Genomic DNA, 12322 nt, shown 5'->3' on the forward strand with positions numbered 1-12322 from the left:
CTAGTTCTGTTCACTTAAAATGGTCAGATCTCTTTTTTTTTTCCTTTCCTCTTTATCTTCTTGTTTCATTTAAAAATGACTGGATGTTACTAAAACGTCAGGCCTGATTCTCCTGCCTCTCGCAGCTGCTTCGTGCCACGGCCCTGCAGGAGCCTCTCCCGGCGAGAGGGAGCACAGCCAGGCCTGGGACGGGTCGCTAACGAATCCCTCTTTTTGCATATTTATGTAACACTTGCATATCTTTCACTGCGCTGCTTGGGCGCAAAAAGCATCGGACCAACCTGCTCCTCTCCCGGCCGGGGCCCGGCAGTGCTCGGCACGGCTCCCTCGGCTCATCCCGGGCGGGCACGGCTCCTCCCGGGCGGGCTCGGCTCATCCCGGGCGGGCACGGCTCCTCCCGGGCGGGCACGGCTCATCCCGGGCTGGCACGGCTCATCCCGGGCTGGCACGGCTCATCCCGGGCGGGCACGGCTCATCCCGGCTGGCACGGCTCATCCCGGGTGGGCACGGCTCATCCAGGCTGGCACAGCTCATCCCGGGCGGGCACGGCTCGGCCCCGGTGAGCCCGGGCGGGCTCGGCTGCGCCGCCTCGGGGTCTCCTGCTTCTGCATGGCTCCTGCGCCTTCCCGGGCCACGCCTGGCCCCGGGGCAGCTACCGGCTTCTAGCAGAGGGCAAGTGCCAGTCTCACTGCGTCCTGGGGCATGTTTGGAGTCAGATACAAGTGGTGCAACTCACCCTGCTAATATTTCAAAAGAAAATATCGGGTCCTACAGGATATCAGATTGTTAAACACACAAAGAGCATTTTCAGAATTGGTTTCTCTAGACCATTAATTGTTTCGAATGCTTTTCCCTTGGATTTTCCAATAATGCAAGTGTTCCCTGCTACCTTTAAACATAATATCCATCAGAGAAAGCTGTAGGTGGGGAACCGCTGCCCTGAAGCAGTGAGCATTGTGTTTTTGAAAGCTTTATACCAACCCCAGCAATTTATTCCAGAGTTCAAATCTGGCTGCCTTGGCATCCTTTATGGAACTAATGCAAATCAGATGTTAATATTTCCAAAAGGAGCTCTAGCGTTCAAGGGGAATGGATGGATATTTGGTCACATTGGCTTCACTGGACAACATGAAAGGAGATCAATGTGTGATCATGAATTGCAATCATTTTTTGGACTGATGTGGGCAATGTCTTTAGAGTTGTTTCAGAGAAGGACATTTTCACAAACCCACACTGGACCTCCCCCAGACTTTTAGAAACAGGTGGCTTGTTTCAGCCAAGTTCATGCCATGCAGAAGCTCTTTTGTTTGTGTTGACTGTGAAGATATTCCTTTAAACTCTCAGTAAGTTCTTTCAGACCCCACCTCAGATGCTTTGATCATGTGTGTTAGCATGTCCTCCGCTGCCTGGTAATACATGGACTTCTGGGGAAATGTGATTTTCTAGCCTGACAGTCTCCTGATTGCCCTGGGTTCTTCCAGTGATACCTTCCATAGAGTAAATGCAGTTCTGCCCTATCAGCTTAGGGGAGGTGGGCAAAGCAGCAGCTTCTAGATGGTTCTTCTCTGTTCTATAAACATGGTCCTTTTGCTTTAGATAGCCACTGCTTGCAACATTGTACTTGGGACTCACATTTCCAGGAGGGCTTGAATCGTACATCAGCTGACCTTCATCATCAGTGTCAGCATCGATGTATTTGTGTATCCCAGCATCGTGGAAGTTGAAAGCTATGGCTGCCTGGGACTCTGGTGACTTTGGGGGGGTTCTCGCACTCGCAGTTGTGTAGATGGAGGTTTCTGGGCTCATGAGAGACCTGTCAGAGAGTAAGGAAGTGTCTGTGGCAGCAGCAGCAGCGCCCCGGCTCTTGAGAGGGTCTGGATATGTTCTCAGTACACTTGATGCTGGTACTAATGTGCTGGTGTCCTCTTCCATGAAGTTGACTTTCAGAGATCTTAGTTTTAAAGGGTTACTGGCCTTTATGGAGCTTTTGGGACTTTCAATGAAGAAAGCGGAGCGATGGCTGCTTTCAGAGCTTGGGTTCATTTCCACGTACCTGGCAGCGCTGGCCTCCGGCCGGCTCTGCTCCTGGATGACGCTGATGCTGCCCTTGCAGGGCAGGGCAGTGAGCGGGCTGTGCGGGAACCGCGCGGGGTCGGGGAACTCGGCGGCGCAGCTGATGAAGCTGTCGATGCTGGACATGCTCCTCATGTCCACGATCCCCTCCGTGCGAGTGGCCAGCAGCGGCACCATGGGGCCGGGAAGGGTTTCCATTTCTAGCTCTTCCTTCTGCTTTCCAGCTTGGCTGGAGTCTTTAGTGATAAGGTTTGGCTGGGACTGAGTCTTTGCCATTTTGTTGTACATGTCCTCGAGCTGTTGGACATTCAGGTGTTGGGGACTTGAGGATGACCTGGCTTTTTCTGGAGATCCTTGTTCCTTAGTTTCAAAAGATTTACTAGAACTAGTTTCAGAGAGTGTTCTCTTGGTCCATTTCCATTTGCTTGGAGATAAATGATTGTCCTGAACTTTATCCTTTTTGGCTATGCTTTCTCCATTCTTTTCAACCACAATGTCCATGAGTTCTATGCTACGGGCAAATGCATCCTTCATGTTCATGGAAACAATACTGCCATTTCTTTTTGCTCTTTCAAGAGCCTCCCTGCGCTTAATGGCTTTCTCCTGCCGCTTCTGCTCTTTGTAAAACTCTGAGAAGTTATTGACAATAATTGGGATGGGAAGAGCTATCACCAGCACACCAGCAATGCAGCACAGTCCTCCTACTATTTTACCCAAAAGAGTTTTGGGGTAAATGTCTCCATAGCCTACTGTTGTCATGGTGATTGTTGCCCACCAGAAAGAAGCTGGGATGCTCTTGAATTTTGTATCATCCTCATCCTTTTCTGCAAAAAACACTAAACTGGAGAAGATCATAATGCCCATAGCCAGAAACAAGATGAGTAATCCAAGTTCATTGTAACTCCTCCTCAGTGTAAAGCCCAAGGACTGTAAACCCGTTGAGTGCCGGGCGAGTTTCAGAATCCGGAGTATCCTCATAATCCGAAATATTTGGACCACTCTTCGTACATTTTGGAACTGCAGTACACTTTTATTGGATTCTGTGAGGAAGATAGTAACATAGTAGGGTAAGATGGCCAGCAAATCTATAGCATTCAGCGGGCCTTTGAAGAACTTCCATTTCTTAGGGGAGGAGAGGAAGCGCAGGAGGTATTCCATTGTGAACCACGCAATGCACACCGCTTCCACGTGGGCCAGCTGGGGGTTATCCGTGGTCTGCCCAAATTCATCCACACCTTGTAGCTCAGGAAGTGTATTAAGGGACAAGGCAATTGTAGATAGTACAATAAACATGATGGAAATGATTGCCAAAATCTGGAAAGGAAAGAGAAAACAGTGAGTTAATCTCAGAGTACACGACGCTGTCTCTTGCTGCCGTTAGCACATGGCTGTATTTTCACTCACACGTTGCAAGACCCATTTTGCTCAGTACACAGAAGTCGGATAACCAATGCATCCTGAGCTCAGTTTATTTTGGAAGCAGTTTTAGTTATGGCAGTGGCATAAAGGAGATAAAGCCTCTACTTTGACTCCTGTGCTTCCATCTCCGCGCAGTCAAGGAGCACGTCAGGAACAGGAGGATGCCAGGAGGGCTGTGAAGCAGCAGGAGCTTTTGATTAACTACTAATTAGGTGCCCAACAAGGCCCATCTGGACAACAAAGTCTGAAATTTAAGCAAGAAGGAATGCAATTGTGAATACATGATTTGATCAGAGTGATGTCCTCCATTTAATGAATGGTTACTGCTGTAATTTGGGGTGCTGATGGCTAATTACAGAGATGTGTGTACAATTCTACTACATAAGCATACAAATAATACACTCTTGTTTAATGACTCATCTCTAATTCGATTCTTGACGGTTGTGAAAAACATGAAAACTTCACCAAGCTTTCTAAGCCATTTTGAGTTTTTTGGAGGAGAGAGCAAGAATCTGAGCAAACCAAATTGGACAACGCTGAGACAGCCAAGGCAGGGCAGGTCCAGTCACTGGGGGCCTCACTCATCTCAAACTCAAGAGAATAAAATGTAAATCAAGTGTGTCATGGTGAAGTGTGGGGAAATTTAGATGTTAATTACTTCTTCATGGTGGCTTGTTTCAAAAGACCCTCTCCTGGAGACCAGGCACTACCCCTGAGAAGCAGAGAGCCTGATTTGCTTTCCTAGAGGCTCTTTTGGTGGTTTTGCTGTCACTTCTTTGTTTACAACCCACCATTTCTGAAGGTGTTTGGGATATTTGCAATGGTAATTTCAATTAGTTTTGCTTGGCTTTATCTGTGCCCACTATACACAGAAGGGCTTATTTGTAGGCTTAGATGTGTGTACCTGTTGGGTTTTATCTCCTTCACTTTCAGTGTAAATATTAACACTCCATCTTTATGCAGTGAATGGCATCCAGCAGCAGTAATTGGTGTCAAACCTTCTGTTTCCTTTGATATACCTTCCTGCTTTGAAGATCAAGGCAATGCCAGATTAATATAAATAAATAAACTGGGAGATCTAAGGGTAAAATTTGATTTTGGTTTAGGAGATTTAGCCACAAAGCTAAGCAATAAACAGACATTTATCATTTCTCCCACAAGCTGCAGCAAGATGTCACTTGTGCTCCCAAGACACAGATTTTCCCCCTTACTCATCTACTGCAACCACATCTTTGGGAACCTTCTTAGGCTAAGAAAAACTTCTAAATGTGAGTTGACTGTCCTCAGTTATTCCAGACTTTTCAGTTGGAAAGTACATGAAATTGAGATGGAGTATCTCCAGCAGGGTTTAGAAGATCCTTCTTCTTCTGTAAGAGGTACCTTGTCCTGGTAGCATCCACCATCCACTAAAAGCCACCCACAGAGCAGTTGTGCACAGAAAACTGGATCCAGCTGCTGCTGTCAGGCTTTAGCACTGTTCAGTTGCACAGGGCTCTGTCCCAAAGTATTTACAGTCTGGGATTTCAGATTATAGAAATCACCATCTGTCTCTCTAATAAGGTTTCCCATCTTGGCTGTACTGAACCTCTAGCTTGGCAGCTCTTGTATTTTCCACTGTCAGTAACGAGAGACAGAAAGCTGGAGAGAAGACGTTTACACTCCCAGGGAGGCCTCTAGGGATGTTCTGCACCACAGGCAGCCTTTTCATTCCATTCCTGCCCTTTCCTCCTGCCTCTACTCTTCCAGGCTCACCTCTCTTTAACAAGAAGAGCCAACAGGACTGATTTTGACTCGAGCAGAAACAATCCCTGTGCAGTGCATGAGGCTCCAGCTCTTACAAAACTGGAAATCTTTCTTCCAGTCACTGCAAAAAAGCACCTGTGGTCCCTGTTCCAGAGCACTGACCCCAAATCTCGCATTTCAGGAAAAAACTTCTCCTCCACTAAACCAGCTGTTTCACAAAGGTTTTGGTGGAGTGAATCCCTGGATTGCTGCTATGGTTCCCTTATGGCAGCTAAATAACCCAAGAACAGGCAGGGCAGAGTTTTGGATGAATTTAAAGCAGTTGCCTCAAAGTGATTAGCATGATTGTACATACACACTGGTTATTACACATGCAAATGAGACAAGCAAGCTGATTTTGGGAGCAAGTGTAGCCAGTTTGTGCAACTGCTGTTTCCTGAGGCAAGATGGATGTGCCATGCTGGCAAGCCTTCCATCCCCACCTCCTCCAAAATCCCCCCCAAATCCCCCTCCACCTCCACCTTTCAGGAATAACCAGCTGCCCTGGGCCTGATCCTGCTTGCTGGGAGAGAGTGGCCCCAGAGGTTCCTCCTTTGTGACGGCAAGGTCTGTGCTCCTCCGGGGGAGAGGGCAGGGAGCTGCTCAGAGCTTCCCTCTCTCCCTGCAGGAGCAGCCTGTGCTCACCCGCAGGTGGCACAGGGAGTTCCAGGCAGCAGGGACCAACCTGCACTGAGCTTTGGTGATATTTATTGCTTGGTTGTTTTCTTTGCTCTGCTAAAAACCCCAACAGAGATAAAGGCATAAGACAGGAGACTTTCAAGGCCATTAAAATTTATGAGAACTGGCTGTCCCAATCCCATAGATGGCTCTAAAATCTCAGGGTAAGCATCTGAGATCTCTCTGCTCGTGGCAACGTGCCCTATACTTTTTCTGTCTTCATACTCGGTAATGAAGCTGATATAGCAAGGAGAAGGGGTGGTGTGTGGGAGAGAGTAGGAGGGTGTTTGAATATAGATTCGATATTCTTGGAAATACGATGAGGAAATTGTTATGTAATCAAGAAGTTCAATAATGGTTTTGTCTAATGTGCTTTTTTAGCTCCACCAAGGCCTGCAGAATAAATCTGGCACCAGGACCAGGTTTCATTCATATGCTCCATTTACCAAGGGATTTTTCCTGCAGCCCCTCTGCTTTCCCAAGCTGCAATACACTTTGAGTCAGACTGTCCAGCTCCATCCTGCCACGCCTATGCCAGCCTCTGTCTGCCCAGGCTCTGAGAAACAGAGCACAGTGTATTTTGAGCAATATCCCACGTGCTGCACAGTGCAGAAACAGATGGAGAGTTCCTTAGTCTCCTCTCCACTTGATTCTGCACAGGAATAACATCTCCTGCTCACAGCAGCTATACATGTCTGCGGTATTTATTGACAGGGGCTTGTTTTAGGAAACATCTCTTCACTAGAAAATGCCTAATTATTCACAAACTGAAAGAGTTTGCAGAACACAGTCACTTCTGATGTCAAGATTCTGACCTCTGGGCTTGCAGGATGTCTTTTTTAGAAAATGCTGAAGCCATAATGAAAGGTAACACCTGCTTCTTGCATCATGGCAAGCTGAGGCCAAAGGGGGGCTATGGTTGCAAGGGAAGTACAGAGAACCTTTAATCCGCTTTTTCCACATGGAAGGATGTTAGGATGTAAGACCTTGGATCTCCAAACCCCTTAAGTCCTGCTGGTTCCTGCTCAGGGTTTTCCCTGACCTGGCACTTTCCATGTCCCCACGGGGTCCCTGGGAGCCCTGTGCTCTGGAGGGGCCCTGCACACACAGCTCAGCTCCCCGGGCACACCATGCAAACCCCTGCTCTGCTCTGCAGGCACTGCTGCACAGCACAACATCCGCAAAACCAGAGGCAAGGTAAAGTCACTCGTGTTTTGCTTTGGAAACATATGAGATCTTCATTGTGACATTTGCCTGGAAAAGCCAAGATTGAGTAATGTTTAATTATTTTATTTTATTGTGGCTGTAATAAGTTTATCTGATGAGAGAGTGAGTCTATTTAGTTTAAAAGAGGGTACTTCTGCTGATTCTATGTCAATGCTTTGTTTGCCCACAGACACCCAGAGAGCTGCAGCTTCAGCTGCTGCTGACTAAGGTACAGTGGGCAGAGTCGCCTTCAGGCAGAGCTGGCTGCAAACTCTTCAATACTCTTAAGAACATGTTTAGCTGTCAGGGAGCTATCAAACCCCATTAAATGATAAATGTGTCAGTCTTCTTTCAGAGCACAGCCCAGATGTAAATGGTGCGCTGGAGAAGAAAATGATAGATGAATGAATACACTGAAAAGGCAAACTGGAAAAACATACACTGCCTTTAGACATCAGCACAGTGACAGTTCTCGGAGAGGATGAGAGGGAAGCATCTGTCCTATTTCTGCTGCTGCTAGCATGGGGGAAGCCAAAAAAAGAAAACAAATGAATGGCACATGGAAGCTGAAGTTTCCCGATTTTCTCCCGGCCGTGCCTCGTGCCCAGGATGCTGCAATCCCAGCGAGCAGCACTGCGGGGAGACATGCACCCCGGAGCCCTGGTCAGACCAGGAGCCCTCCCTGCCCCCCGCTCTGCCCCGGGCTGGCTCCCCTGCCTGTGCCGCTCGCACAGCGCTCCTCTGGGCCTCTGGGAGCAGCCGGAGAGGCTGGCACGGCAGGGTGGCACCGCTCCGCCTCCCCGGAGCACACACACGGAGCAGCATCCTCCTGCCTCCTGAGCTCCCGCCCCGCTCAGCCTCCCCGTGCAAGCCCCTTGCCAGCACACAGAGGTCTGGACTCGGGAAAAGCAAAACAATACAGCGGGAAAATGCAGAAAAAAAAAAGGCAAAAAAAAGCCTGCCTTCCAGCTCAGCACTGGCGAGAGCTTGAGAAGAGCTCTCAAGATGCCTGCGGGATTTTACCCTGCTCCAGGCGGAGACAACGCTCGTGATCGACTCCCACCACGCGGAGCAGTCTGCTCAGCCTCAGACACTATTTACAGGAGATGCTGAGCTCCCAGTGTTGCTGTTTGCAGGAGTAGTTGTGGGAGGGTTTTTTTTTAATGGTTAAATTCAATCAGGAATATGCCAAGATAGCATGAAATCAACTAAATGTAATTAAGCAAAAACTATTAGCTTGATTGCTAAACCAGTCTTCCTCTCATGAATATGCATGAGAATAATTGGTATTAATTCTTTTCAAATCTGAGGCACATTAGTCCTGCATATTATAGTGTAGAGTTTTTTGGAAGACTAAACCAGTTCCACTGCTGCTTTCTCACCAAAAGGCATAATTAGTCTTGCTGCAGGGAGATTTACCGAGTCACTGATACCATCCTGAGCTGCCACATAGAGAGGAAATTAGAACAGAACTCAAGTCATGTTTTGCCTGCGAAAAACAATGACCTGTTTAACATTTCTTCCAGAAATGTGTTAGGAAAAGTGGCAAATCCATTTACCAGCATCAGCCACACTAATGGCATGGTGAAGAGACAGGGAAGCCTGCAGGAACAGTAAATCCCTGTGGACAGAAAGGCAGGAGCAATATCCTCTCCTGCTGAATGATACCAGCATGGGCCTGCCAGCTGCAGTGCCCAGGTGTGCAGGTATCCAGGTGCCCAGGTGTACAGGTGTGCAGTGCCCAGGTGTGCAGTGCCCAGGTGTGCTGTTCCCCAGTGCCCAGGTGTGCAGTGCCCAGGTGTCCCCGGCTGTTCCCGGGCTGGCTTCGTCTCCCTGCAGCTGCTGCTGCCCCTGGGCTGCTCCTGCAGGTTCTGGGGGCCTCTCCACTGGGTTTCAGTTAAAATAACTGCATTATTTTAACTGATGCTGGGAATGAGGGCACACAATTCAGGTTCTCAAGCTGTCCAAGGCTGTGCCCCAGGGTTTGCCTGGACTCAGCCTGATCCAGGAGGAGCTTTGGTGGCACCTCTGGCACAGATGGGAAATCCCCAGGCCCACACAAGGGATTACAGCTGTTACCCTTGCAGTGCCCTGCAAAGAAATATAATATAGTATATTACGTTAATATATTATATTGTTATAATATATATTATAATATTAACATTCTTCTTTTTTTTTTTTCCAAAAGAGACTTATGAAGCTTCTGCAGGTGGTGGGAAACAGACTTGCAGGATCACTCCAAGCTCTCAGCACCTTCCCAGCTCTTAGTTCTTTATTCTGCTAAGACCTTTTGCTTTCTCGTCAGCTTCTCAGCTCTCCCCCATGCCCACACCCCTCCTCCTGTCTGCAGGCAGACCTTGTGTCAGACAAAGGACTTTGATGCAGGGACACGTCCACACAGGAGTCCCCCTTCCCAAGGCAGGGCTCCCAAGGCTTTTCTCTGGAGCAGAGCATGGAACCCTCACTGACAGCTCTGGCACAAAGTGATTGAAGTGTTTTAATCTCAAGCACAGATGGTTCTTCCCTTTATAAGCACCAAACACTGGATTAGATGTCACATATTTAATAAATAGCAACAACTGTATACAAACTGTTTACAAAAGCTGCTAAAAACTAATCCTTGGCAACAAATCACTCTTATTAGCATGGGGCCATAGCAAGTGGTAAGTAGAGCCAGTGGACAGCAAATCTGTGTGAACATAAAAGGCAGCTCTACATCAGCACTTCAATAAGAGAGTTTGATCTTGCCTCACTATGAGAGTTTTGATGCATTCTTGCTATAAATATAGAGGATGAAACAGAACTGTGAAGATGTGTACTTGGTTCTTTGTTGGGGTGCTTTTTCTTCTTTCTTCTTTTTTTTCTTTTCTTTTTTGTTTGTTTGTTTATTATTGTGTTTCTTTTGAGGTTTTTTTAAACTCAGTTTGAGCTCAGAAAATGCTCAAACTCTTTGAAGTGTTTGCTGGCAGTCTGGGAATACTCACTCCACGCTTGCTGACTTCTGGACGTGGACAGGAGAACAAACCTTTCCAAAGCTCAGGGACAAACACCAGCTTGGGCAGCCTTGGCTCTCCCACGTTCCTGCCAGCCTTTCCTGCATCCCTGCATCCCTGCACAGCCCGGGCAGCAGCAGCAGCAGCTGCCTCTCCCAGGGCAGCCCCTTCTGCTCTCACCCCCTGAAAGTCATTTACAGAGGGAAAAGAGACATAAAGCCCCATGGCCACTTTGATAGGGAGCAGAGCTGGGGTTTGTTTTGCCTCTTGGAGCGGTTGGGCTGTTTGATTATTAGTGGTTGGCTTCCTGGTATTTTGTACTTTCCCCTAATAAAAGTCACCTGGCACTGGAAATGCAGGTGTGTGCCTTCTAGTGAAGGGATTGCAGAGAGGGGAGGGGGAGAGAAAGGTTTCCTGTACGAGGCAGCTGAACAGTGCCAGGTGGTATATCTGATTTTAATCCAAGAGAATAGCAAAAAGCAGCATTGAAGATTAAGGGAAATTATACACCTCACTGGCTTTTAGTGCATTTTTCAGTTACTTTTTTTTTAAATTCAGAGTTTCTGTGTTAATACAGGATGGTGCCACACTATACACTGGGTGGTAGAAATTCATCTTGTCATGAATGTACTTCTCTGAAGGGCTGAGCCTTCCCTAGCCCTTAATTTGAGTGAATTGGACTGGCTCATTATCATAGCAGCAGATATGGGAACAGCCAAGTTGAACCTTTCTGTAACTTGCAGGCAGTATCCAGCATCTCTCACCTGTGACAGTCACCTGCCACCTGTGGGACTGGGCTGGTGGGAAGCTGCTCAGCAGGGCTGGAAATGAGCACAGGCTGAGCCAGCACAGGGAGAATCCCACTGCTGAGAGGGCAAAACAAGCCCAGTCCAAGCTGGGAGTTGTTTAAAGAAGGCAAAGCAATAAGGGAAAAGCCACTCACCAGAAAGAAGTTTGTGAGAATTATCAAGGGATCTAGAACAACCTTTGCACGGGCGCAGCCTGGCGCAGACGGGGATGAGCATCCCTGGCAGCTGAGGGCTCTCTCTCCATGTGCTGCACGGAATGAGCTGGCAGCTCCCAGGGCAGTCCTGAGCAGCCACGCTGCTCAGAGCAGCTAATGGCTAATGGCTAATGGCTTTCCTTTATTCCTTGGAAAGCAAAACGAGTCCGAAGGGCAGTGGCACGGGGGCCACGTGTCCCAATTAAGCTGCTGCAGGTTGTGTCCATCGGCTCCCTCCTGCATCCCCCTGCCCCACGGGGCACAAAGCCTGGCTGTTCCCATGGCCACTCTCCCCTGGGAAAGAAAGAGGAAGGGAAAAATGTGCTGCTTTCTATTTATGAATGTCCTGCCTTCCCTGCAGCCAGCCAGAAGGGTCTGACTTCTTTTCACTCTCTCTCTCTTTCCCATTTCTCTGTCAATTGATTGCTCACTGCCAGAGGGCATTATTGGCTTCAAAAGCTTCATTTTCTCGTTCCTGAGCTGCTCATCTTCTCCTGGCTCATTGCTGTTACTGGAGGTCAGACCCAAGCCCCAGAGTCTTTAGGCTGTTTGGGATTTCACCTTGAGAGCTTCTTTTGCTCACCCCACCACATGAAACAATCCTTTGATCATTGCAGGCATGTACTTAAAAAATATATAATCCAGTGGGCTGAGATTATTTAATTCTATCAGTGGCGAGTGGAAATAGCTGGAACCAAAGCACTCCCAGGCAGGTTTAAAGAACAGCAGTGCCTGGGGGCACCCCTGCTCTCTGTGGTGCTGGGGCCTGTGGCACACACCAAAAACTTGCTCCACTTCTGTAACTGAGCAGCAATTCTGCCCCGCTCCCAGCTTTCCCTGTGCTGAAATTCAAGGGTTGCAAGATGCAATTGTGTCAGTTACATGAAAACCCATCCCCTTCTACAGCTCTAGGCTTTGCTCCAAAATCCAGCTAAACCACAAACCTACTAAAGATCCCAGTTACCAAAGGGAGGGATAATGAAGACACAAAGGAAGAAAATCAGTGGCAGAGCTGTGCTCCTGGATTGTTTCAGTACTCCACGGGAGAGCACTGAGCTCCTGACAATTTACCTTTCAAATCTCTCAAATAAAACAACTCTTGCAAATTGCCAAAACATTATCAACACAAGCAGCAACACGCAGCAGGGTGGCTCTGTGCGGTGGCAGG

At 48.1% G+C, this 12322-nt stretch overlaps 1 protein-coding gene across 2 annotated transcripts in view; it reads right to left on the reverse strand.

The window, feature by feature from the left end:
• Positions 1-391: 391 nt before the first annotated feature.
• KCNB1 (potassium voltage-gated channel subfamily B member 1) overlaps positions 392-12322 on the reverse strand; it is a 95249-nt gene continuing 83318 nt past the window's right edge. For both annotated transcript variants that reach the window (XM_039719440.1, XM_039719439.1), the window contains exon 3: positions 392-3387. In XM_039719440.1, coding sequence (XP_039575374.1) covers positions 1366-3387 — 2022 coding nt within the window. In that variant the 3' untranslated portion in view covers positions 392-1365. The remainder of the gene's footprint in view (positions 3388-12322) is intronic.

The sequence above is a fragment of the Passer montanus genome, unplaced genomic scaffold (genome assembly GCF_014805655.1).
Source record: "Passer montanus isolate IOZ18808 unplaced genomic scaffold, ASM1480565v1 scaffold41, whole genome shotgun sequence".
NCBI classification, from domain to species: Eukaryota; Metazoa; Chordata; class Aves; order Passeriformes; family Passeridae; genus Passer; species Passer montanus.